We start from the raw sequence: 20565 nt of genomic DNA on the forward strand, positions 1-20565 counted from the left end.
TTAAGGGCTTGTAAGTCAGCATTTCACGGTAAGGTCAACATCTGTTGTATTCGGCGCATGTGATTGGTTGCATTTGTATTTATGTTAATTGTACTTTTCTTCACCTTCTTTCCCCTTTTCACACAGGGTCAGAGAATGGTCCCTCTCACCAAGTGTCAGCTGGTCACTCCGGCTCCACGTCAGGCTCTATGGGGCCCTCTGGTAAGGCGGCCCCTAGAGGCCAAGGACCCGGGGTCAAGGAGGAGCCGGTGGGCAGCCAAAAGAGACCCCGGAGACAGTGGGAGTCCTGGAGTGCAGAGGACAAGAACAGCTTCTTCGAAGGGCTCTACGAGGTAAGGCAACTTTGAGTAGTACGAAATATAAATAAATGTCACTTTTCAGGACCCTGTCTTAAATGGATAATTCGAAAAATCCAAGTAACTTTGCAGATCTTCATTGTAAAGGGTTTAAACGCCCTTTCCCTTGCTTGTTCATTGAACCATAAACAATTAATGAACATGCGTCTTTGGAACGGTCGTTAAGACACTAACAGCTTAGACGGTAGGCTTTTAAGGTCACAGTTATGAAATCTGAGGACACTAAAGAGGCCTTTCTACTGACTCTGAAAAACACCAAAAGAAAGATGCCCAGGGTCCCTGCTCATCTGCATGAACGTGCCTTGGGCATGCTGCAAGGAGGCATGAGGACTGCAGATGTGGCCAGGGCAATAAATTGCAATGTCCGTACTGTGAGACACCTAAGAGAGCGCTACAGGGAGACAGGACGGACAGCTGATTGTCCACGCAGTGGCAGACCACATGTAACAACACCTGCACAGGATCGGTACATCCGAACATCACACCTGCGGGACAGGCACAGGATGGCAACAACAACTGCCCGAGTTACACCAGGAATGCACAATCCCTCCATCAGTGCTCAGACTGTCTGCAATAGGCTGAGAGGTTGGACAGAGAGCTTGTAGGCCTGTTGTAAGGCAGGTCCTCACCAAACATCGCCGGCAACAACGTCGCCTATGGGCACAAACCCATTGTCGCTGGACCAGACAGGACTGGCAAGAAGTGCTCTTCACTGACGAGTTGGGGTTTTGTCTCACCAGGGGTGATAGTCGGATTCGCATTTATCGTCGAAGGAATTGGCGTTACACCGAGGCCTATACTCTGGAGCTGGATAGAGGTGGAGGGTCTGTCATGGCCTGGGGCAGTGTGTCACAGCATCATGGGACTGAGCTTGTTGTCATTGCAGTCAATCTCAACGCTGTGCGTTACAGGGAAGACATCCTCCTCTCTCATGTGGAACCCTTCCTGCAGGCTCATCCTGACATGACCCTCCAGCATGACAATGCCTCCAGCCATACTGCTTATTCTGTGCATGATTTCCTGCAAGACAGGAATGTCAGTGTCCTGCCATGGCCAGTGAATAGCCCGGATCTCGTCTGGGAGCCCGGATCACGTCTGGGACCTGTTGGATCGGAGGGTGAGGGCTACTTGCAGGCGCCTTGGTGGAAGAGTGGGGTAACATCTCACAGCAGGAACTGGGAAATCTGGCGCAGTCCATGAGGAGGGGATGCATTGCAGTACTTAATGCAGGTGGTAGCCACACCAGATACTGACTGTTACTTTTGATTTTGACCCCCCCTTTGTTCAGGGACACAATCAATTTGTCTTAGTCACATGTCTGTGGAACTTGTTCAGTTTGTCTCAGTTGTTGAATCTTCTTATTTTCATAAAAATATTTACACGCTAAGTTTGCTGAAAATGAACCTAGTTGACAGTGCGAGGACGTATCTTTTTTGTTTTGCTGAGTTTATATCAACCTTATTACTTTGGTGTGTGTTTAAAAAAAGATATATATTTCACCTTTATTTAACCAGGTAGGCTAGTTGAGAACAAGTTCTCATTTGCAACTGCGACCTGGCCAAGAAAGCATAGCAGTGTGAACAGACAACACAGAGTTACACATGGAGTAAACAATTAACAAGTCAATAACACAGTAGGAAAAAAAGTCTATATACATTGTGTGCAAAAGGCATGAGGTAGGCGAATAATTACAATTTTGCAGATTAACACTGGAGTGATAAATGATCAGATGGTCATGTACAGGTAGAGATATTGGTGTGCAAAAGAGCAGAAAAGTAAATAAATAAAAACAGTATGGGGATGAGGTAGGTAAAAATGGTTAGATGACCTGGAGCCAGTGGGTCTGGCGACAAATATGTAGCGAGGGCCAGCCGACTAGAGCATACAAGTCACAGTGGTGGGTGGTATAAGGTGCTTTAGTGACAAAAACGGATGGCACTGTGATAAACTGCATCCAGTTTGCTGAGTAGAGTATTGGAAGCTATTTTGTAGATGACATCGCCGAAGTCGAGGATCGGTAGGATAGTCAGTTTTACTAGGGTACATTTGGCGGCGTGAGTGAAGGAGGCTTTGTTGCGGAATAGAAAGCCGACCCTAGATTTGATTTTCGATTGGAGATGTTTGATATGAGTCTGGAAGGAGAGTTTACAGTCTAGCCAGACACCTAGGTACTTATAGATGTCCACATATTCAAGGTCGGAACCATCCAGGGTGGTGATGCTGGTCAGGTGTGCGGGTGCAGGCAGCGAACGGTTGAAAAGCATGCATTTGGTTTTACTAGCGTTTAAGAGCAGTTGGAGGCCACGGAAGGAGTGTTGTATGGCATTGAAGCTCGTTTGGAGGTTAGATAGCACAGTGTCCAAGGACGGGCCGGAAGTATATAAAATGGTGTCGTCTGCGTAGAGGTGGATCAGGGAATCGCCCGCAGCAAGAGCAACAACATTGATATATATACAGAGAAAAGAGTCGGCCCGAGGGTTGAACCCTGTGGCACCCCCATAGAGACTGCCAGAGGACCGGACAGCATGCCCTCCGATTTGACACACTGAACTCTGTCTGCAAAGTAGTTGGTGAACCAGGCAAGGCAGTCATCCGAAAAACCGAGGCTACTGAGTCTGCCGATAAGAATATGGTGATTGACGGAGTCGAAAGCCTTGGCAAGGTCGATGAAGACTGCTGCACAGTACTGTCTTTTATCGATGGCGGTTATGATATCGTTTAGTACCTTGAGCGTGGCTGAGGTGCACCCGTGACCGGCTCGGAAACCAGATTGCACAGCGGAGAAGGTACGGTGGGATTCGAGATGGTCAGTGACCTGTTTGTTGACTTGGCTTTCGAAGACCTTAGATAGGCAGGGCAGGATGGATATAGGTCTGTAACAGTTTGGGTCCAGGGTGTCTCCCCCTTTGAAGAGGGGGATGACTGCGGCAGCTTTCCAATCCTTGGGGATGTCAGACGATATGAGAGGTTGAACAGGCTGGTAATAGGGGTTGCGATAATGGCGGCGGATAGTTTCAGAAATAGAGGGTCCAGATTGTCAAGCCCAGCTGATTTTTACGGGTCCAGGTTTTGCAGCTCTTTCAGAACATCTGCTATCTGGATTTGGGTAAAGGAGAACCTGGGGCGAGTAGCTGCGGGGGGGGCGGAGCTGTTGGCCGACTTTGGAGTAGCCAGGCGGAAGGCATGGCCAGCCGTTGAGAAATGCTTGTTGAAGTTTTCGGTAATCATGGGTTTATCAGTGGTGACCGTGTTACCTAGCCTCAGTGCTGTGGGCAGCTGGGAGGAGGTGCTCTTGTTCTCCATGGACTTCAGTGTCCCAGAACTTTTTGGAGTTGGAGCTACAGGATGCAAACTTCTGCCTGAAGAAGCTGGCCTTAGCTTTCCTGACTGACTGCATGTATTGGTTCCTGACTTCCCTGAACAGTTGCATATCGCGGGGACTATTCGATGCTATTGCAGTCCGCCACAGGATGTTTTTGTGCTGGTCGAGGGCAGTTAGGTCTGGAGTGAACCAAGGGCTATATCTGTTCTTAGTTCTGCATTTTTTGAACGGAGCATGCTTATCTAAAATGGTGAGGAAGTTACTTTTTAAGAATGACCAGGCATCCTCAACTGACGGGATGAGGTCAATGTCCTTCCAGGATACCCGGGCCAGGTCGATTAGAAAGGCCTGCTCACAGAAGTGTTTTAGGGAGCGTTTGACAGTGATGAGGGGTGGTCGTTTGACTGCGGCACCGTAGCGGATTCAGGCAATGAGGCAGTGATCGCTGAGATCCTGGTTGGAGACAGCGGAGGGCCAGTTGGTCAGGATGACGTCTATGAGGGTGCCCTTGTTTACAGATTTAGGGTTGTACCTGGTGGGTTCCTTAATGATTTGTGTGAGATTGAGGGCATCTAGCTTAGATTGTAGGACTGCCGGGGTGTTAAACATATCCCAGTTTAGGTCACCTAACAGAACAAACTCTGAAGCTAGATGGGGGGCGATCAATTCACAAATGGTGTCCAGGGCACAGCTGGGAGCTGAGGGGGGTTGGTAGCAGGCGGCAACAGTGAGAGACTTATTTCTGGAGAGTAATTTTCAAAATTAGTAGTTCGAACTGTTTGGGTATGGACCTGGGAAGTATGACATTACTTTGCAGGCTATCTCTGCAGTAGACTGCAACTCCTCCCTCTTTGGCAGGTATATCTTGACGGAAAATGTTATAGTTGGGTATGGAAATCTCAGAATTTTTGGTGGCCTTCCTGAGCCAGGATTCAGACACGGCAAGGACATCAGGGTTAGCAGAGTGTGCTAAAGCAGTGAGTAAAACAAAGTCAGGGAGGAGGCTTCTGATGTTGACATGCATGAAACCAAGGCTTTTTCGATCACAAAATCCCTCACAAATGAGGGTGCCTGGGGACATGCAGGGCCTGGGTTTACCTCCACGTCACCCGCGGAACAGAGGAGGAGTAGAATGAGGGTGCAGCTAAAGGCTATCAAAACTGGTCGCCTAGAGTGTTGGGGACCGAGAATAAATGGAGCAGATTTCTGGGCATGGTAGACTACACAGGGCCATGCGAAAGTATTCGGCCCCCTTGAACTTTGCAACCTTTTGCCACATTTCAGGCTTCAAACATAAAGATATAAAACTGTATTTCTTTGTGAAGAATCAACAACAAGTGGGACACAATCATGAAGTGGAACGACATTTATTGGATATTTCTAACTTTTTTAACAAATCAAAAACTGAAAAATTGGGCGTGCAAAATTATTCAGCCCCCTTAAGTTAATACTTTGTAGCGCCACCTTTTGCTGCGATTACAGCTGTAAGTCGCTTGGGGTATGTCTCTATCAGTTTTGCACATCGAGAGACTGAATTTTTTTCCCATTCCTCCTTGCAAAACAGCTCGAGCTCAGTGAGGTTGGATGGAGAGCATTTGTGAACAGTATAGACGTTTGTTAAAACCCGTTAGTCTAAGCTGTGGGGGTTCTGCTAGCATATATGGAATTGTTTTAAGGTCATACCAATGATCCTTTTGCTATTTGATTTTGAATTAAAACACCTTTTAAGTATTAAAATAATTTGATACATTTTATTTGGCTGCCCATTCAAACGCATTGAATAACAGATTCACAACATGGAACAACAGTCCCCAATCTAAGTGATGTTTGCTCTGAAGTATCTGACATATTCTGAGAGATGCATGAAAGGTCAGGAAACTGATATTTTTGCGTGTGTATATATACACTGCTCAAAAAAATAAAGAACACTTAAATAACACAATGTAACTCCAAGTCAATCACACTTCTGTGAAATCAAACTGTCCACTTAGGAAGCAACACTGATTGACAATAAATTTCACATGCTGTTGTGCAAATGGAATAGACAACAGGTGGAAATTATAGGCAATTAGCAAGACACCCCCAATAAAGGAGTGGTTCTGCAGGTGGTGACCACAGACCACTTCTCAGTTCCTATGCTGCCTGGCTGATGTTTTGGTCACTTTTGAATGCTGGCCGTGCTTTCACTCTAGTGGTAGCATGAGACGGAGTCTGCAACCCACAAGTGGCTCAGGTAGTGCAGCTCATCCAGGATGGCACATCAATGCGAGCTGTGGCAAGAAGGTTTGCTGTGTCTGTCAGCGTAGTGTTCAGAGCATGGAGGCGCTACCAGGAGACAGGCCAGTACATCAGGAGACGTGGAGGAGGCCATAGGTGGGCAACAACCCAGCAGCAGGACCGCTACCTTCGCCTTTGTGCAAGGAGGAGCACTGCCAGACCCCTGCAAAATGACCTCCAGCAGGCCACATGTGCATGTGTCTGCTCAAAGACTCCATGAGGGTGGTATGAGGGCCCGACGTCCACAGGTGGGGGTTGTGCTTACAGCCCAACACCTTGCAGGACGTTTGTCATTTGCCAGAGAACACCAAGATTGGCAAATTCGCCACTGGTGCCCTGTGCTCTTCACAGATGAAAGCAGGTTCACACTGAGCCCGTGACAGTCTGGAGACGCCGTGGAGAACGTTCTGCTGGAGATCCCTCAGGAGACCATCCGCCACCTCATCAGGAGCATGCCCAGGTGTTGTAGGGAGGTCATACAGGCACGTGGAGGCCACACACTACTGAGCCTAATTTAGATTTGTTTTAAGGACATTACATCAAAGTTGGATCAGCCTGTAGTGTGGTTTTCTACTTTAATGAAGAACAAACGGAGCTGTTTCGCCTACAAAAATAATATTTTGGGGAAAAATGAACTTTGGCTATCTACCTGGGAGTCTCGTGAGTGAAAACACCCGAAGTTCATCAAAGGTAAACTATTTAATTTTAGTGCTTTTCTGATATCCGTGACAAGGTTGCCTGCTGCTAGCATAATGCTAGGCTATGATAAACTTACACAAATGCTTGTCTAGCGTTGGCTGTAAAGCATATTTTGAAAATCTGAGATGACTGGGTAATTAACAAAAGGATAAGCTGTGTTCCAATATGTCACTTGCGATGTTCATGAATAGGAATATTTTCTAGGACGATTTATGTCCGTTGCGTTATGTTAATTCGTGTCAGGCGATGATTACGCTCTCGGATCCGGGTTTGAGAGTCACAAGAAGTTTTAATCTAACTGCACTGTCCGATTTTACAGTAGGCTTTACAGCGAAAGCATGCCATGCAATTGTTTGAGGACGGTGCCCCACATCAAAATATTTTTCCACCGGCACAGGCTTCATAAAATCACAAATAGCAATTTAAATATTCACTTACTTTTTGAAAATCGTCCGCTGATTTGTCATCCAACGGGTCCCAGCTAAAACGTGTTGTTTTTGTTAGATAAAATCCTTCTGTATATCCCAAAAAGTCCATTTAGTTGGCACCATCGATTTGAGTAATCCACTTGTTCAACATGCCAAGATAGGAATCTGAAATTCTACCCCTAAACTTTGTTTCAAGAAGTCAAAATACATTTCTATTTAATCCTCAGATACCCTGAAATGTAATCAAACTATAATATTTCATACGGAAAATTGTGTTAAATTGGAAAACGATATTAGCAAGTGCGTGTCCTCTGCGTCGCTCGCGCATACACAAATTTCCAAGTCTTTTTCCCTGTAGTAAAATTCATATTTCTTACTCGTTTTGGAAGAAACGATCCTGAAACCTTTAACAAAGACTTGACACCCAGTGGAAGCCATAGTAATTGCGTACTAGGAGCTAGATACATTTTTCTCCCTATAAGTTCCATTGGAAAGAGGATGTGCTCTCTCAAAAATAAAAAATCTGGTTGGTTTTTCTTTAGATTTCTCCTACCATATCTATTGTGTGTTAGTCTCCTAAATTATTTTAACATGTTCTACAAACTTCAGAGTTTTCTTTCCAATGGTACCAATTATATGCACATGCTGGCTTCAGGGCCTGAGCAACAGGAAGATTACTTTGGGCACGTCAGTCAGGTGGAAATTGGACCCTAGCCCTAACACCTCTTAAGTCACAATATATACAGTACCAGTCAAGTTTGGACACCTACTCATTCAAGTTTTCCTTTTATTTTGATTTTTTAAATGTTTATATTGTAGAATAATAGTGAAGACAAATGATGAAATAACACATGGAATGATGTGTTAAACAAATACAAATATATATTTTACATTTTGTGTTTCTTCAAAGTAGCCACCCTTTCCCAACCGTCTTGAGGGAGTTCCCACATAAGCTGAGCACTTGTTGGCTGCTTTTCCTGCAACCTACGGTCCAACTCATCCCAAATAATCTCAATTGGGCTGAGGTCGGGTGATTGTGGAGTAGGGGTGGGCGATATATCAATAATTATCGAGGTAATTACTTCCCTCAATTTGATAATGTTTAGATGCATTTTTGATAATGTCAATATATAATAATTAGGTACAGCAGTCCATTTCACCTTTGTGATGCAGCAGGAGCATAGGGAAAAGTGACAATGTAGAGGTATACGCCACTAAAAACCACTTTGCACCTCGTGATGGAGTAGCTATTATTAACCACGAAAAATGAGTGATGTAAGTGGAAACCGTGGCAGTGATAATCATGGAGAAGGAGCAGCTTCCAACGAAGAAATTATTGATTAAAAAGGGTTAAACTGTTTCAGTTATTTGGATGTGGTTTGGCTTTTTGAAGTCTGACAAAGAGCAGAGCAATGTTCGGTGCAAATTGTGCCATAGACAGGTGGCTACCAAGTCTGGTAATATGACAAACCTTCACCATCTGAAGCAAAATCACTCTTTAGAACATGCAACAAAGTTTGGGTTTGGTAAACGCCCCTCAAGCACCAGCCAATCTAGGGGTGTTTGCCCGAAGCAGCCAACACTGACTGACAGCGTTTATGCCCTACGAGCAAACATCGAAAAGACCCAAAGACATCACAAAGGCTATTATGCATTGTATTGCTAAGGACATGTTACCATTTAGCAAAATCGAAAAGGAAGGTTTCAAGAGGTTTATCAATTTAATTAACCCCAGGTACATGCTCCCTGACAGCAAGCATTTCTCTGCCTAAACTCTACACCGAGTGCAGGGAAACAATTGAGGAACCGCTCAAGACAGATTTAAGTATTTTGCTACTACTGTGGTCTAGTTGCAGAGCCTTATTAGCCTCACTGTCCACTATATTGACAAAGAGTGGAGTCTTCAAAAGAAATGCCTTCAAACATCATACTTTCCCGACGACCACACGGGTAAAGCTATAGCAGAGGGGCTCATTGAAGCTCTCGCCTCCTGGGGACTCAGACCAGTCTGCATTACAACAGATAGAGGTGCGAACGTGGTGAAGGACGCTCAAATCCACAAATGGACCCGACTGCAATGTTTTGGACATCGTCTGCACTTGGCCATTGGTAAGTAACCTTGTTAATTGGGGATTATTTATGTAATTGGGTAGATTAAACTAAACATTATTTATTTCTTTTTTCTTTTTCTTCCTTCATCCATCGACTGATTTAAGTTAAAAATATTTATATTTAACATTTTAGGTGCCTTTTCCTATTCATGGAAAAAGAAGAGAGACCTGGCAGTTGCTCAAAAAGAACACAACCTACCCCTGCATAAGTTGGCGACAGTCGCCATCCAGGTGGGGATCACGTCAAAAGATGGTGCAAAGAGTACTGGAGCAGCAGAAAGACATTTCACAGGTCTTGTCCAGTGACAAGAAGACTGGCGCTTAGCTCCCAGATATACAGTTGAAGTCGGAAGTTTACATACACTTAGGTTGGAGTCATTAAAACTCGTCGCTGTATCATAATTCCAATGGGTCAGAAGTTTACGTACACTGAGTTGACTGTGCATTTTAAACTCCTTGGAAAATTCCAGAATATGATGTCATGGCTTTAGAAGCTTCTGATATGCTAATTGACATCATTTGAGTCAATCGGAGGTGGACCTGTGGATATATTTCAAGGCCTACCTTCAAACACAGTGCCTCTTTGCTTGACATCATGGGAAAATCAAAATAAATCAGCCAAGACCTCAGAAAAACAATTGTGGACCTCCACAAGTCTGGTTCATCCTTGGGAGCAATTTCAAAACGCCTGAAGGTACCACGTTAATCTGTACAAACAACCGCACGCAAGTATAAACACCATGGGACCACACAGCCGTCATACCGCTCAGGAAGGAGACTGTTTCCTAGTGTTCTGTTTCCTAGAGATGAACGTACTTGGGTGCGAAAAGTGCAAATCAATCCCAGAACAGCAAAGGACCTTGTGAAGATGCTGGAGGAAACGGGTACAGAAGTATCTATATCCACAGTAAAACAGGTCCTATATCGATGTAACCTGAAAGGTCGCTCTTCAAGGAAGAAGCCACTGCTCCAAAACCACCATTAAAAAGCCAGACTACGGTTTGCAACTGCACATGGGGACAAAGATTTAACTCTTTGGAAAAATGTCCTCTGGTCTGATGAAACAACTAGAAATGTTTGGCCATAATGACCATTGTTATGTTTAGAGGAAAAAGGGGGAGGCTTGCAAGCAGAAGAACACCATCCCAACTGTGAAGCACGGGGGTGGCAGCATCAGGTTGTGGGGGTGCTTTGCTGCAGGAGGTACTGGTGCACTTCACAAAATTGGTGGCATCATGAGGGAGGGAAATTGTGTGGATATATTGAAGCAACATGTCAAGACATCAGTCAGGAAGTTAAAGCTTGGTTGCAAATGGGTCTTCCAAATGGACAATGACCCCAAACATACTTCCAAAGTTGTTGCAAAATGGCTTAAGGACAACAAAGTCCAGGTATTGGAGTGGCCATCACAAAGCCCTGACCCATAGAAAATCTGTGGGCAAAACTGAAAAAGCGTATGGGAGCAAGGAGGCCTACAAACCAGCTCTGCCTAAATTCATCCAGCTTATTGTGGGAAGCTTGTGGAAGGCTACCTGAAACATTTGACCCAAGTTAAACAATTTAAAGGCAATACTACCAAATTCTAATTGAATGTATGTAAACTTCTGACCCACTTTGAATGTGATGAACTAAATAAAAGCTGAAATAAGTAATTATATTATTCTGACATTTCACATTCTAAAAATAAAGGGGTGATGCTGACTGACCTAAGACAGGGATTTTTACGAGGATTAAATGTCAGGAATTGTGCAACTGACTTTAAATGTACTTGGCTTCGGTGTATGTAAACTTCCAACTTCAACTGTAGATGTTCTTGAGTCCATCATCCAGGCATTGACCCCACTCCTAGAATTCGCAAATGCTCTGTCCGGTGAGTCATGTCAGTGGTTCTTACCTGAAGCCAATACTACACCTGTTCAATACAGAGGTCATGAAACCTGATGATGGTGAAACAGAGCTCACCCAAATCATCAAAACGATAGTTATGGCCTCTGAATGAGAAATATGATGACCTCCTGGACATGGCCTCGTTGGTCGACCCTCGGTTTTTAAACACATTGCCTCTAAGAGAAGGTGGGCCACATAAAAGCAAGAGCTGTCTCTGATGGTCAATGAGGGACATGAAATCCCAAGCCCAGCACAGGGAGATGTTGCTGCTCCTTCACCGCAACTGCCAGCTAAAAAGAGAAAGTCACTGGGCAGTCTTTTTCAAAAGTCATGCTCCACCACCACAGGTCTTACTGAAATCCAGCTGGTAGAAAAGGAACTCTGCTGCTACTTTCTCTTGATGCTGACCTTGAAACCAGTACACTGGACTGGTGGAAGATCCACCCAAAAAACTTTCCCCAAGTCAACCACCTGGCAATGCGCTACCTGTGCATTCCTGCGACCAGCTCCCCCTCAGAGCGTTTTTTTTAGCACAGGTGGCAACATGGTGACCTGCCATAGGGTAGCTTTAAAGCCAGAGACCGTAGACAGACTTGTCTTTCTTGCTTCTAACTTGTAAGACAACTACCCCAACTTCAACTGTGATGTGCCATTAGTCTAACAGTTATAATACACAGACTTGCACTATTTTTTTTTTTACATTTCCTGTTCTACTTCTGTCATGGCCTACCTCTTCCAAGATGGCGTAGCAGTGGGATGTTTTGATTGTCTTGTCCTTGTATCTATTGTATATATTTTTAAAGAAAGAAACCATCTCATTTTTACATCTACGGACTGAACATACACTCCTGCAACCCGCCTCACCCAATGTGGTATGGATCTGCAATTTTTTTTATACTTAAGAACCATAACCCCCGTCAGAAGCTAGCCAGCTAACTAGCTAGTAGTCAGTCAATTTTCCAGCTTCAGCCCGATCAACTCCTGCACAGCGCGATATCAACCCAGAGAATTTCGGACTGCTTTTCTCCACAGTATCTCCGGATTCCTACCGCAAGCTCTGAACCTTTACTCTGGATCGTCTGTTAGCTAGCTGCTATCCGAGTGGCTACTCCTTACGTGTCTGTCCCAACACAAGCACCAGTTATCCTGGAGTTTGCCTCGAGCTAGGCCCATCTCCTGGCTAGCTGAAGAAATCCATCAGATAATGCCTGGGCTTCAATTACCGACAAAGAGCACCGCCGATCCATCACGACTGGTCTGCCAACATTACTGTCCAAGGGGGTTTCAACAGGCTCCCCCGTTGCGACTTCCCCGAGGCCCATCTGCTAGCCCCGGCCTGCTAGTGGTCTGAATCACCCTATGATTACTTGGCAACACATGCCTCTCCCTAATGTCAATATGCCTCGTCTATTGCGGTTTTGGTTAGTAGTCTTTGTCTTATTTCACTGTAGAGCCTACAGCCCTGCTCAATATGCCTTAGCTAGCCCTGTTGTTCCACCTCCCACACATGCGGTGGCCACACTTGGCTTAAATGGTGCTTCTAGAGACACAACCTCTCGTCTCTCAATGCCTAGGCTTACCTCCACTGTACTCACACCCTACCATACCCTTGTCTGTACATTACACCTTGAATCTATCCTTCCATGCCCAGATACCTGCCCCCTTTTACTCTCTGTTCCGAACACACTAGACGACCAGTTCTTTGAACCTTTAGCGGTACTCTTATACTACTCCTCCTCTGTTCCTCTGATGTAGAGGTTAACTCAGGCCCTGTGTGTCCCCAGGTGCTCTAATTGGTTGACTTCTGTAACCGTAAAAGCATTGGTTTCATGCATGTTAATATCAGAAGCCTCCTCCCTAAGTTCGTTTTATTCACTGTTTTAGCACACTCCGCCAACCCGGATGTCCTAGCCGTGTCTGAATCCTGGCTTAGGAAGGCCACCAAAAATCCTGAAATTTCGAACTGTAACATTTTCCAACAAGATAGAACTGACAAAGGGGGCAGAGTTGCAATCACTTGTAGAGAGAGCCTGCAGAGTAATGTCATACTATCCAGGTCTGTGCCCAAACAATCCAAACAACAAAAATCCACCTTTCCAGAAACAAGACTATCACCGTTGCTGCTTGCTATAGACCCCATTCAGCCCCCAGCTGTGCCCTGGACACCATATGTGAATTGATCACCCCCCATCTATCTTCAGAGTAAGTACTGTTAGGTGACCTAAACTGGGACATCCTTAACACCTCAGCCGTACTATAATCTAAGCTAGATGCCCTCAGTCTCACACAAATGATCAAGGAACCTACCAGGTGCAACCCTATATCCGTAACCACGGGCACCCTCATAGATATCATCCTGACCTCCTTGCCCTCTAAATACACCCCTACTGTCTTGAACCAGGATCTCAGCGATCATTGCCTGGGTGCGTAATGGGTCCGCGGTCAAACGACCACCCCTCATCACTGTCAAACGCTCCCTAAAACACTTCAGTGAGCAGGCCTTTCTAACCGATCTGGCCCGGGTATCCTGGAAGGATATTGACCTCATCTCGTCAGTAGAGGATGCCTGGTTGCTCTTCAAAAGAGCTTTCCTCTTCATCTTAAATGAGCATGACCCAATAAAAAATGTAGAATTAAGAACAGATATAGCCCTTGGTTCACCCCAGACATGACTACCCTTGACCAGCACAAAAACATCCTGTGGCCTTCTGCATTAGCATCAAATAGACCCCGCGATATGCAACTCTTTAGGGAAGTCAGGAACCAATATACTCAGTCAGTTAAGAAAGCTAAGGCTAGCTTTTTCAAACAGAATTTAGCTTCCTGTAGCACCAATTCCAAGAAGTTTTGGGACACTGAAAAGGCCATGGAGAATAAAGAGCACCTCCTCCCAGCTGCCCACTGCACTGAGGATAGGAAACACTGTCATTACCTTTTTTTAAATCTGCAAATACCCCCCCCCCCCCTCCTTCACCCAAATCCAAACAGCTGATGTTCTGAAAGAGCTGTAAAATTACTACCCTGTTCAACCACTTTCGTATCGTCTGAGATCCCTAAAGATTGGAAGGCTGCCGCTGTCATCCCCCACTTCAAAGGAGGAGACACCTTAGACCCGAACTGTTATAGACCTACAGTTGAAGTTGCAAGTTTATATACACCTGAGCCAAATACATTTAAACTCAGTTTTTCACAATTCCTGGCATTTACGCCTAGTAAAAATCCCTGTTTTTAGGTCAGTTAGGATCACCACTTTATTTTAATAATGTGAAATGTCAGAATAATACTAGAGAGAATGGTTTAATTTCTTTCATCACATTCCCAGTGGGTCAGAAGTACACTCAATTAGTATTTGGTAGCATTGCCTTTGGGTCAAATGCTTCAAGCTTCCCACAATAAGTTGGGTGAATTTTGGCCCATTCCTCCTGACAGAGCTGTTGTAACTGTGTCAGGTTTGTAGGCCTTGCTCACACATGCTTTTTCAGTTCTGCCCACAGATCTTCTATAGGATTGAGGTCAGGGCTCCAATACCTTGACTTTGTTGTCCTTAAGCCATTTTGCCACAACTTTGGAAGTATGCTTGAGGTCGTTGTCCATTTGGAAGACCCACTTGCGACCAAGCTTTAACTGATGTCTTGAGATGTTGCTTCAATATATCCACATAATTTTCCTCCCACATGATGCCATCTATTTTGTGAAGTGCACCAGCCCTTCCTGCAGCAAAGTACCCCCCCCCCCCCCCCCCCCCCCCCCCCCACAACATGATGCTGCCACCCCCGTGCTTCACGTTTGGGATGGTGGGATTTGGCTTGCAAGCCTCCCCTTTTTCCTCCAAACATAACAATGGTCATTATGGGCAAACAGTTCTATTTTTGTTTGATCAGACCAGAGGACATTCCTCCAAAAAGTACGATTTTTGTCCTCATGTACAGTTGCAAATCGTAGTCTGGCTTTTTTTTTATGGCTGTTTTGGAGCCGCGGCTTCTTCCTTGCTGAGCGGCCTTTCAGGATATGTCGATATAGGGCTCGTTTTACTTTGGTTTTAAATACTTTTATCTGTTTTCTCCAGCATCTTCACAAGGTCCTTTGCTGTTCTGTGTTTTATTTGTACTTTCCACACCAAGTATGTTCATCTCTAGGAGACAGAACGTGTTTCCTTCATGAGCGGTATGACGACTACTTGGTCCCATAGTGTTTATACATGCATACTATTGTTTGTACAGATGAACGTGGTACCTTCAGGCGTTTGGAAATTGCTCCCAAGGATGAACTAGACTTGTGGCTGTCTACAATTTATTTTCTGAGGTCTTGTCTGATTTCTTTTAATTTTCCCATGATGTCAAGCAAAGAGGCACTGTGTTTGAAGGTAGGCCTTGAAATACATCCACATGGACATGTCCAATTGACTCAAATGATGTCAATTAGCCTATCAAGTTTCTAAAGCCATGACATTTTCTGTAATTTCCCAAGCTGTTTAAAGGCACAGTCAACTTAGTGTATGTAAACTTCTGACCCACTGGAATTGTGATAGTGAAATAATCTGTCTGTAAACATTTGTTGGAAAAAATAATTGTCTGATGCACAAAGTAGATGTCCTAACCGACTTGTCAAAACTGTAATTTGTTAACAACAAATTTGTGGAGTGGTTGAAAAAGGAATTTGAATCACTCCAACCTAAGTGTATGTAACCTTCCGACATCAACTGTATATCCATCCTGCCCTGTCTTTCTAAAATCTTCGAAAGCTAAGTTAATTAACAGATCACCGACCATTTCAAATCCCACCGTTCCTTCTCCACTATGCAATCTGGATTTAGAGCTGGTCATGGGTGCACCTCGGCCACGCTCCAGGTCCTAAACAATATAACTGCTATCGATTTAACGACAGTACTGTGCAGCCGTTTTCATCAACCTGGCCAAGGCTTTCGACTCTGTCAATCACCACATTCTCATTGGCAGACTGACGGTTCTGACTTAGAATATGTGGACAACTACAAATACCTAGGTGTCTGGCTAGACTGTAAACTCTCCTTCCAGACTCATATTAAGCATCTCCAATCCAAAATAAAATCTAGAATCGGCTTCCTATTTCACAACAAGGCATCCTTCACTCATGCTGCTAAACATACCCTTGTAAAACTGACTATCCTACTGATCCTTTACTTTGGCGATGTCATTTACAAAATAGCCTCCAACACTACTTAGCGAACTGGATGCAGTCTATCACAGTGCCATCCGTTTTATCACGAAAGCCCCATATACTACCCACCACTGCGACCTCAATGCTCTCTTTGGCTGGCCCTCACTTCATATTTGTCGCCAAACCCACTGGCTCCAGGTCATCTACAAGTCTGCTAGGTAAAGCCCCTTATCTCAGCTCACTGGTCACCATAGCAACACCCACACGTAGCACTTGCTCCAGCAGGTATATGGCACTGGTCATCCCCAAAGCCAACACTCCCTTTGGCCGCCTCTCCTTACAGTTCTCTGCTGCCAATGACTGGAACGAATTGCGAAATTCTTTTAAAGCAGGAGACTTAAATCTCCCTCACTAACTTTAAGTATCAGCTGTCAGAGCAGCTTACCGATCACTACCTGTTCACAGCCAATCTGTAAATAGCACACTCGACTACCTCATCCCCATATTATTACTTGCCCTCTTGCTCTTTTTGCACCCCTGTATCTCTACTTGCACATCATCATTTGCGCACATATTACTCCAGTATTAATGCTAAATTGAAATGATTTGAGCTTCTATGGGCTATTTATTGCCTAACTCCCGACTCCTCTACATTTGCACACATGGTACGTAGGTCTTTCTATTTTTCTTTTGTGTTATTGACTGTACTTTTTAACTTTTTTTTTTTGTCGCACTGCTATGCTTAATCTTGTCCAGGTTGCAGTTGTAAATAAACTTGTTATATACTGGCCTACCTGGTTAAATAAAGGTGAATTAAAATAAACATAGCCTTTGGTTTAGTCAGGCATTCTTATTCTAAAGCAGAAGTGTCCCTTGTAAACATTATTTTATTCATTTCGTGATAATTATCGTTATTGAATGAGAAATTATATATTTATTTTATTTGCCATATAGCCCCAGCCTTATTGTGGAGGCCAGGTCATCTGATACAGCACTCCATATTTCCACCAAGCTAATGTCCATTGCTCGTGTGTCTCGACCCAAGTCACTTCTTATCGGTGTTATTAAATAGTGGTTTCTTTACAGCAGTACGACCATGAAGGCCTGATTCACGCAGTCTCCTCTGAACAATTGATGTTGATGTCTGTTACTTGATCTCTGTGAAGCATTTATTTGGGCTGCAATCTGAGGTCCAGTTAATTCTATTGAACTTATCTGCAGCAGAGAAGTCTGGGTCTTCCTTTCCTGTGGCGGTCCTCATGAGAGACAGTTTCCTCATGGCACTTGATGGTTTTTGCGACTGCACTTGAAGACACTTTCAAAGCAATGATGCACTGTCATTTCTCTTTGCTTATTTGAGCTGTTCTTGCCATAATATGGACTTGGTCTTTTACGAAATAGGGCTGTCTTCTGAAAACCACCCCTACCTTGTCACAACACAACTGATTGGCTCAAACACATTAAGAATCGACTTTTAACAAGGCACACCTGTTGCTTGAAATGCATTCCAGGTGACTACCTCATGAAGCTGGTTGAGAGAATGCAAAGCTGTAATCATGGGAGAGGGTGGCTACTTTGAAGATTCTTTAAAATTATATTTTGATTTGTACAATTTTTGGGGGATAATACATGATTCAATGTGTTATTTCATAGTTTAGATTTTTTTCACTATTCTACATTGTAGAAAATGGTATGAATAAAAACCCTTGAATGAGTAGGTGTTAACTTTTGACTGGTACTGTACTGCCATTCATTTTTTAAATATTCAACTCGTACCGGTGGACCTTCATTCTTTTCTTGTGAGGCCTGTGGGCTTTCTAGAGCAAAATAACTGACATTTACGTGTTTGAGAGTCATCTTTCCTTAGCGGGGTCATAACCGTTAGGACGCGGCGGACTATTTTGTGAGAAGACCGGTATTTGGGATGTCTCATGGTCTGACGAACACCGCTCTTACCTTTCACCGCAGATGCGTAAGTGCGACATCAACGGATGCGGAGGATTTGAGACATCCAATGCAAAAAAAAGCTGTCTCTTCCTTAAACCTACAGATTTTAATGGGGATTTTTCTGTGCTAATCTGAAGGTGCTGGTCCCTGAAGGCATTCAAAATGCAGTTTGTGCATTCACTTTGATGTGGCAACAGTGACTGGTAGAGGAGAGCCAAGAGTGTTGTACCAATGCGTGTGGACAGAGTTGTAACTCGTTTGAAGGCCAGTTGTGAGGGTTTGCATCCGGAGTGGACGCAGGGCAAAGAGTGGGAGATGTATAGAAACCTCCTTTCAGTGTTCGTTGCGCCTTTGCAGGATGGGTCTGTACTTTCAGAAGTTCCATGACATGTAGGCAAAATGCAATCTCTAAAGTCGAACTGCACGCAGAGAGACATATGGGAAATGATGTCAAATATATCACTAGCCACTTTAAACAATGCTACCTAATATGTTTACATACCCTACATTATTCATCTCATATGTATATACTGTACTGTATCATCTACTGCATCTTTATGTAATGCATGTATCACTAGCCACTCATCTCATATGTATATACTGTACTCAATACCATCTACTGTATCTTGCCTATGCCGCTCTGTACCATCACTCATTCATATATCTTTATGTACATATTCTATATCCCCTTTACGCTTGTGTGTATAAGGTAGTAGTTTTGGAATTGTTAGCTAGATTACTTGTTGGTTATTACTGCATTGTCGGAACTAGAAGCACAAGCATTTCACTACACTCGCATTAACATTAGCTAACCATGTGTATGTGACAAATAAAATTTGATATGATATGATATGCTATCCACAAGTTCATCTGACTCTGGAGAAGAATATAAAGTGCCTCATTGCCAAAATCCAGAGGTTTCCCTTTAAACAGCTGTTAAGTTTGATCGGTAGCAGATAATTCTATTTTGATTTTAAGATTAGAATAGCAGAGGAGAGGATTCCTTTTGTCTTAGTTGTTGGGAAAGTGGTCAAAGTAGCTGGTTTTTGTGTCGAGTTACATTGTTTACAGTGAATAGAATGCGATGTTTGGAGTGACTATCACAATGGAACCTTCAGAATGCTGAGCAATTCCTGTATGTGGATGGAGGACAAAAATGGCAGTTTAGTCTGGAATAGTTTGAGCTATTTTTAAAATACTAGTCTACACGTTTTAAAGTTTGAACAGCGTTTCTAGCGTAAACAGTGTAAGAGGATTAGCTTTGTATAAAAAAAATAAACCTCTAAGTCCAAAATAATTCTTACAATATCTAGTGTTGCTGCTGTTGCAAGCCTTATAAGTCGAAGTTTGTTGGAGATGTAAAGTGGGGACTCTTTCTTTGCAAGCCCCACTAATAATAATTGATTGCATTTTATAAGCACTGAGCACCTACTGTAGGTGCTCAGTGCTTATCATTATAAGGGGGGAAACGCCTGTTCCATCACACATGTAGCACTGCAACCATTTTGTGCCAGAACAAAATGGTGGAAAGGTTAGGAGTCGTTGTATGCCAATTGGAAATTTAGGTGGCCATGATTTGAAAGGGGCCAGGTTGGGAATTTAGCCAGGACACCAGGGTTAACACCCCTGCTCTTACAGAAAGTGCCATGGGGTTTTTATTGACCACCGAGACTGCACTCTATGTCCTGTGTTCTCCCATAGACCAGAGGGAAGAGTGCCCCCTACTCCAACACAACTTCCATATCTCTAATAGTGTCGGTCTTTCTCGCTCTATGTAGCATGGGAAGGACTTTGAGGCGATCCAGACGAACATAGCTTTGAAGCATAAGAAGAAGGGGAAGCCAGCCAGCATGGTGAAGAACAAAGAGCAAGTCCGACACTTCTACTACCGCACCTGGCACAAGATCTCCAAGCACATCGACTTCGCCAACGGTAAGCTAGCTTGTCTCTCTGTTTCGATCTCTTCTCTTGTTATTTTTCAAATAGAACTCTCCACTCACCTCTTGCTTGTTTACACAGTCTTATTTTCTTTTTTATGCCCGTGTTTCGGTTTGTTGACTAAAACATTGACCTTCAAAATCAGTGTGAAACTTTGCCTGCGACCTGTATACATGCCCAGTTCCTCCTGTCCCACAGTGTACTCCCGTGTGCTGAAGAAGTCTTCTCAGGAGCTGTATGGTCTCATCTGCTACGCTGAACTCAGGAAGAAGGTTGGAGGATGTAAGTCAAGCAGGGTGTGTGTGGGGGGGGGGGTGTATCCGTCTTGTCTTGGATGGTGTCTTTGACACTGGCCTCAGTCTGGCTCTGTTTCTGGGGCTGGTTGGCCACAATGGAGCTGATTTTAATTGTTGCGCTGGACAGGGCCGGGGTCATGAGGGACAGTTAAGTGTGGCGAAGGTCAT

General features: G+C 44.2%; 1 protein-coding gene across 4 annotated transcripts in view; it reads left to right on the plus strand.

Moving 5' to 3' along the window:
* Positions 1–20565, plus strand: part of cramp1 (cramped chromatin regulator homolog 1) — a 58019-nt gene that overhangs the window by 6112 nt on the left and 31342 nt on the right. For all 4 annotated transcript variants that reach the window (XM_020486090.2, XM_031827038.1, XM_031827039.1 and 1 more), the window contains 3 exons: positions 127–332; positions 19942–20095; positions 20300–20383. In XM_020486090.2, coding sequence (XP_020341679.2) covers positions 127–332; positions 19942–20095; positions 20300–20383 — 444 coding nt within the window. The remainder of the gene's footprint in view (positions 1–126; positions 333–19941; positions 20096–20299; positions 20384–20565) is intronic.

This window comes from Oncorhynchus kisutch, linkage group LG6 (assembly GCF_002021735.2).
Source record: "Oncorhynchus kisutch isolate 150728-3 linkage group LG6, Okis_V2, whole genome shotgun sequence".
NCBI lineage: Eukaryota > Metazoa > Chordata > Actinopteri > Salmoniformes > Salmonidae > Oncorhynchus > Oncorhynchus kisutch.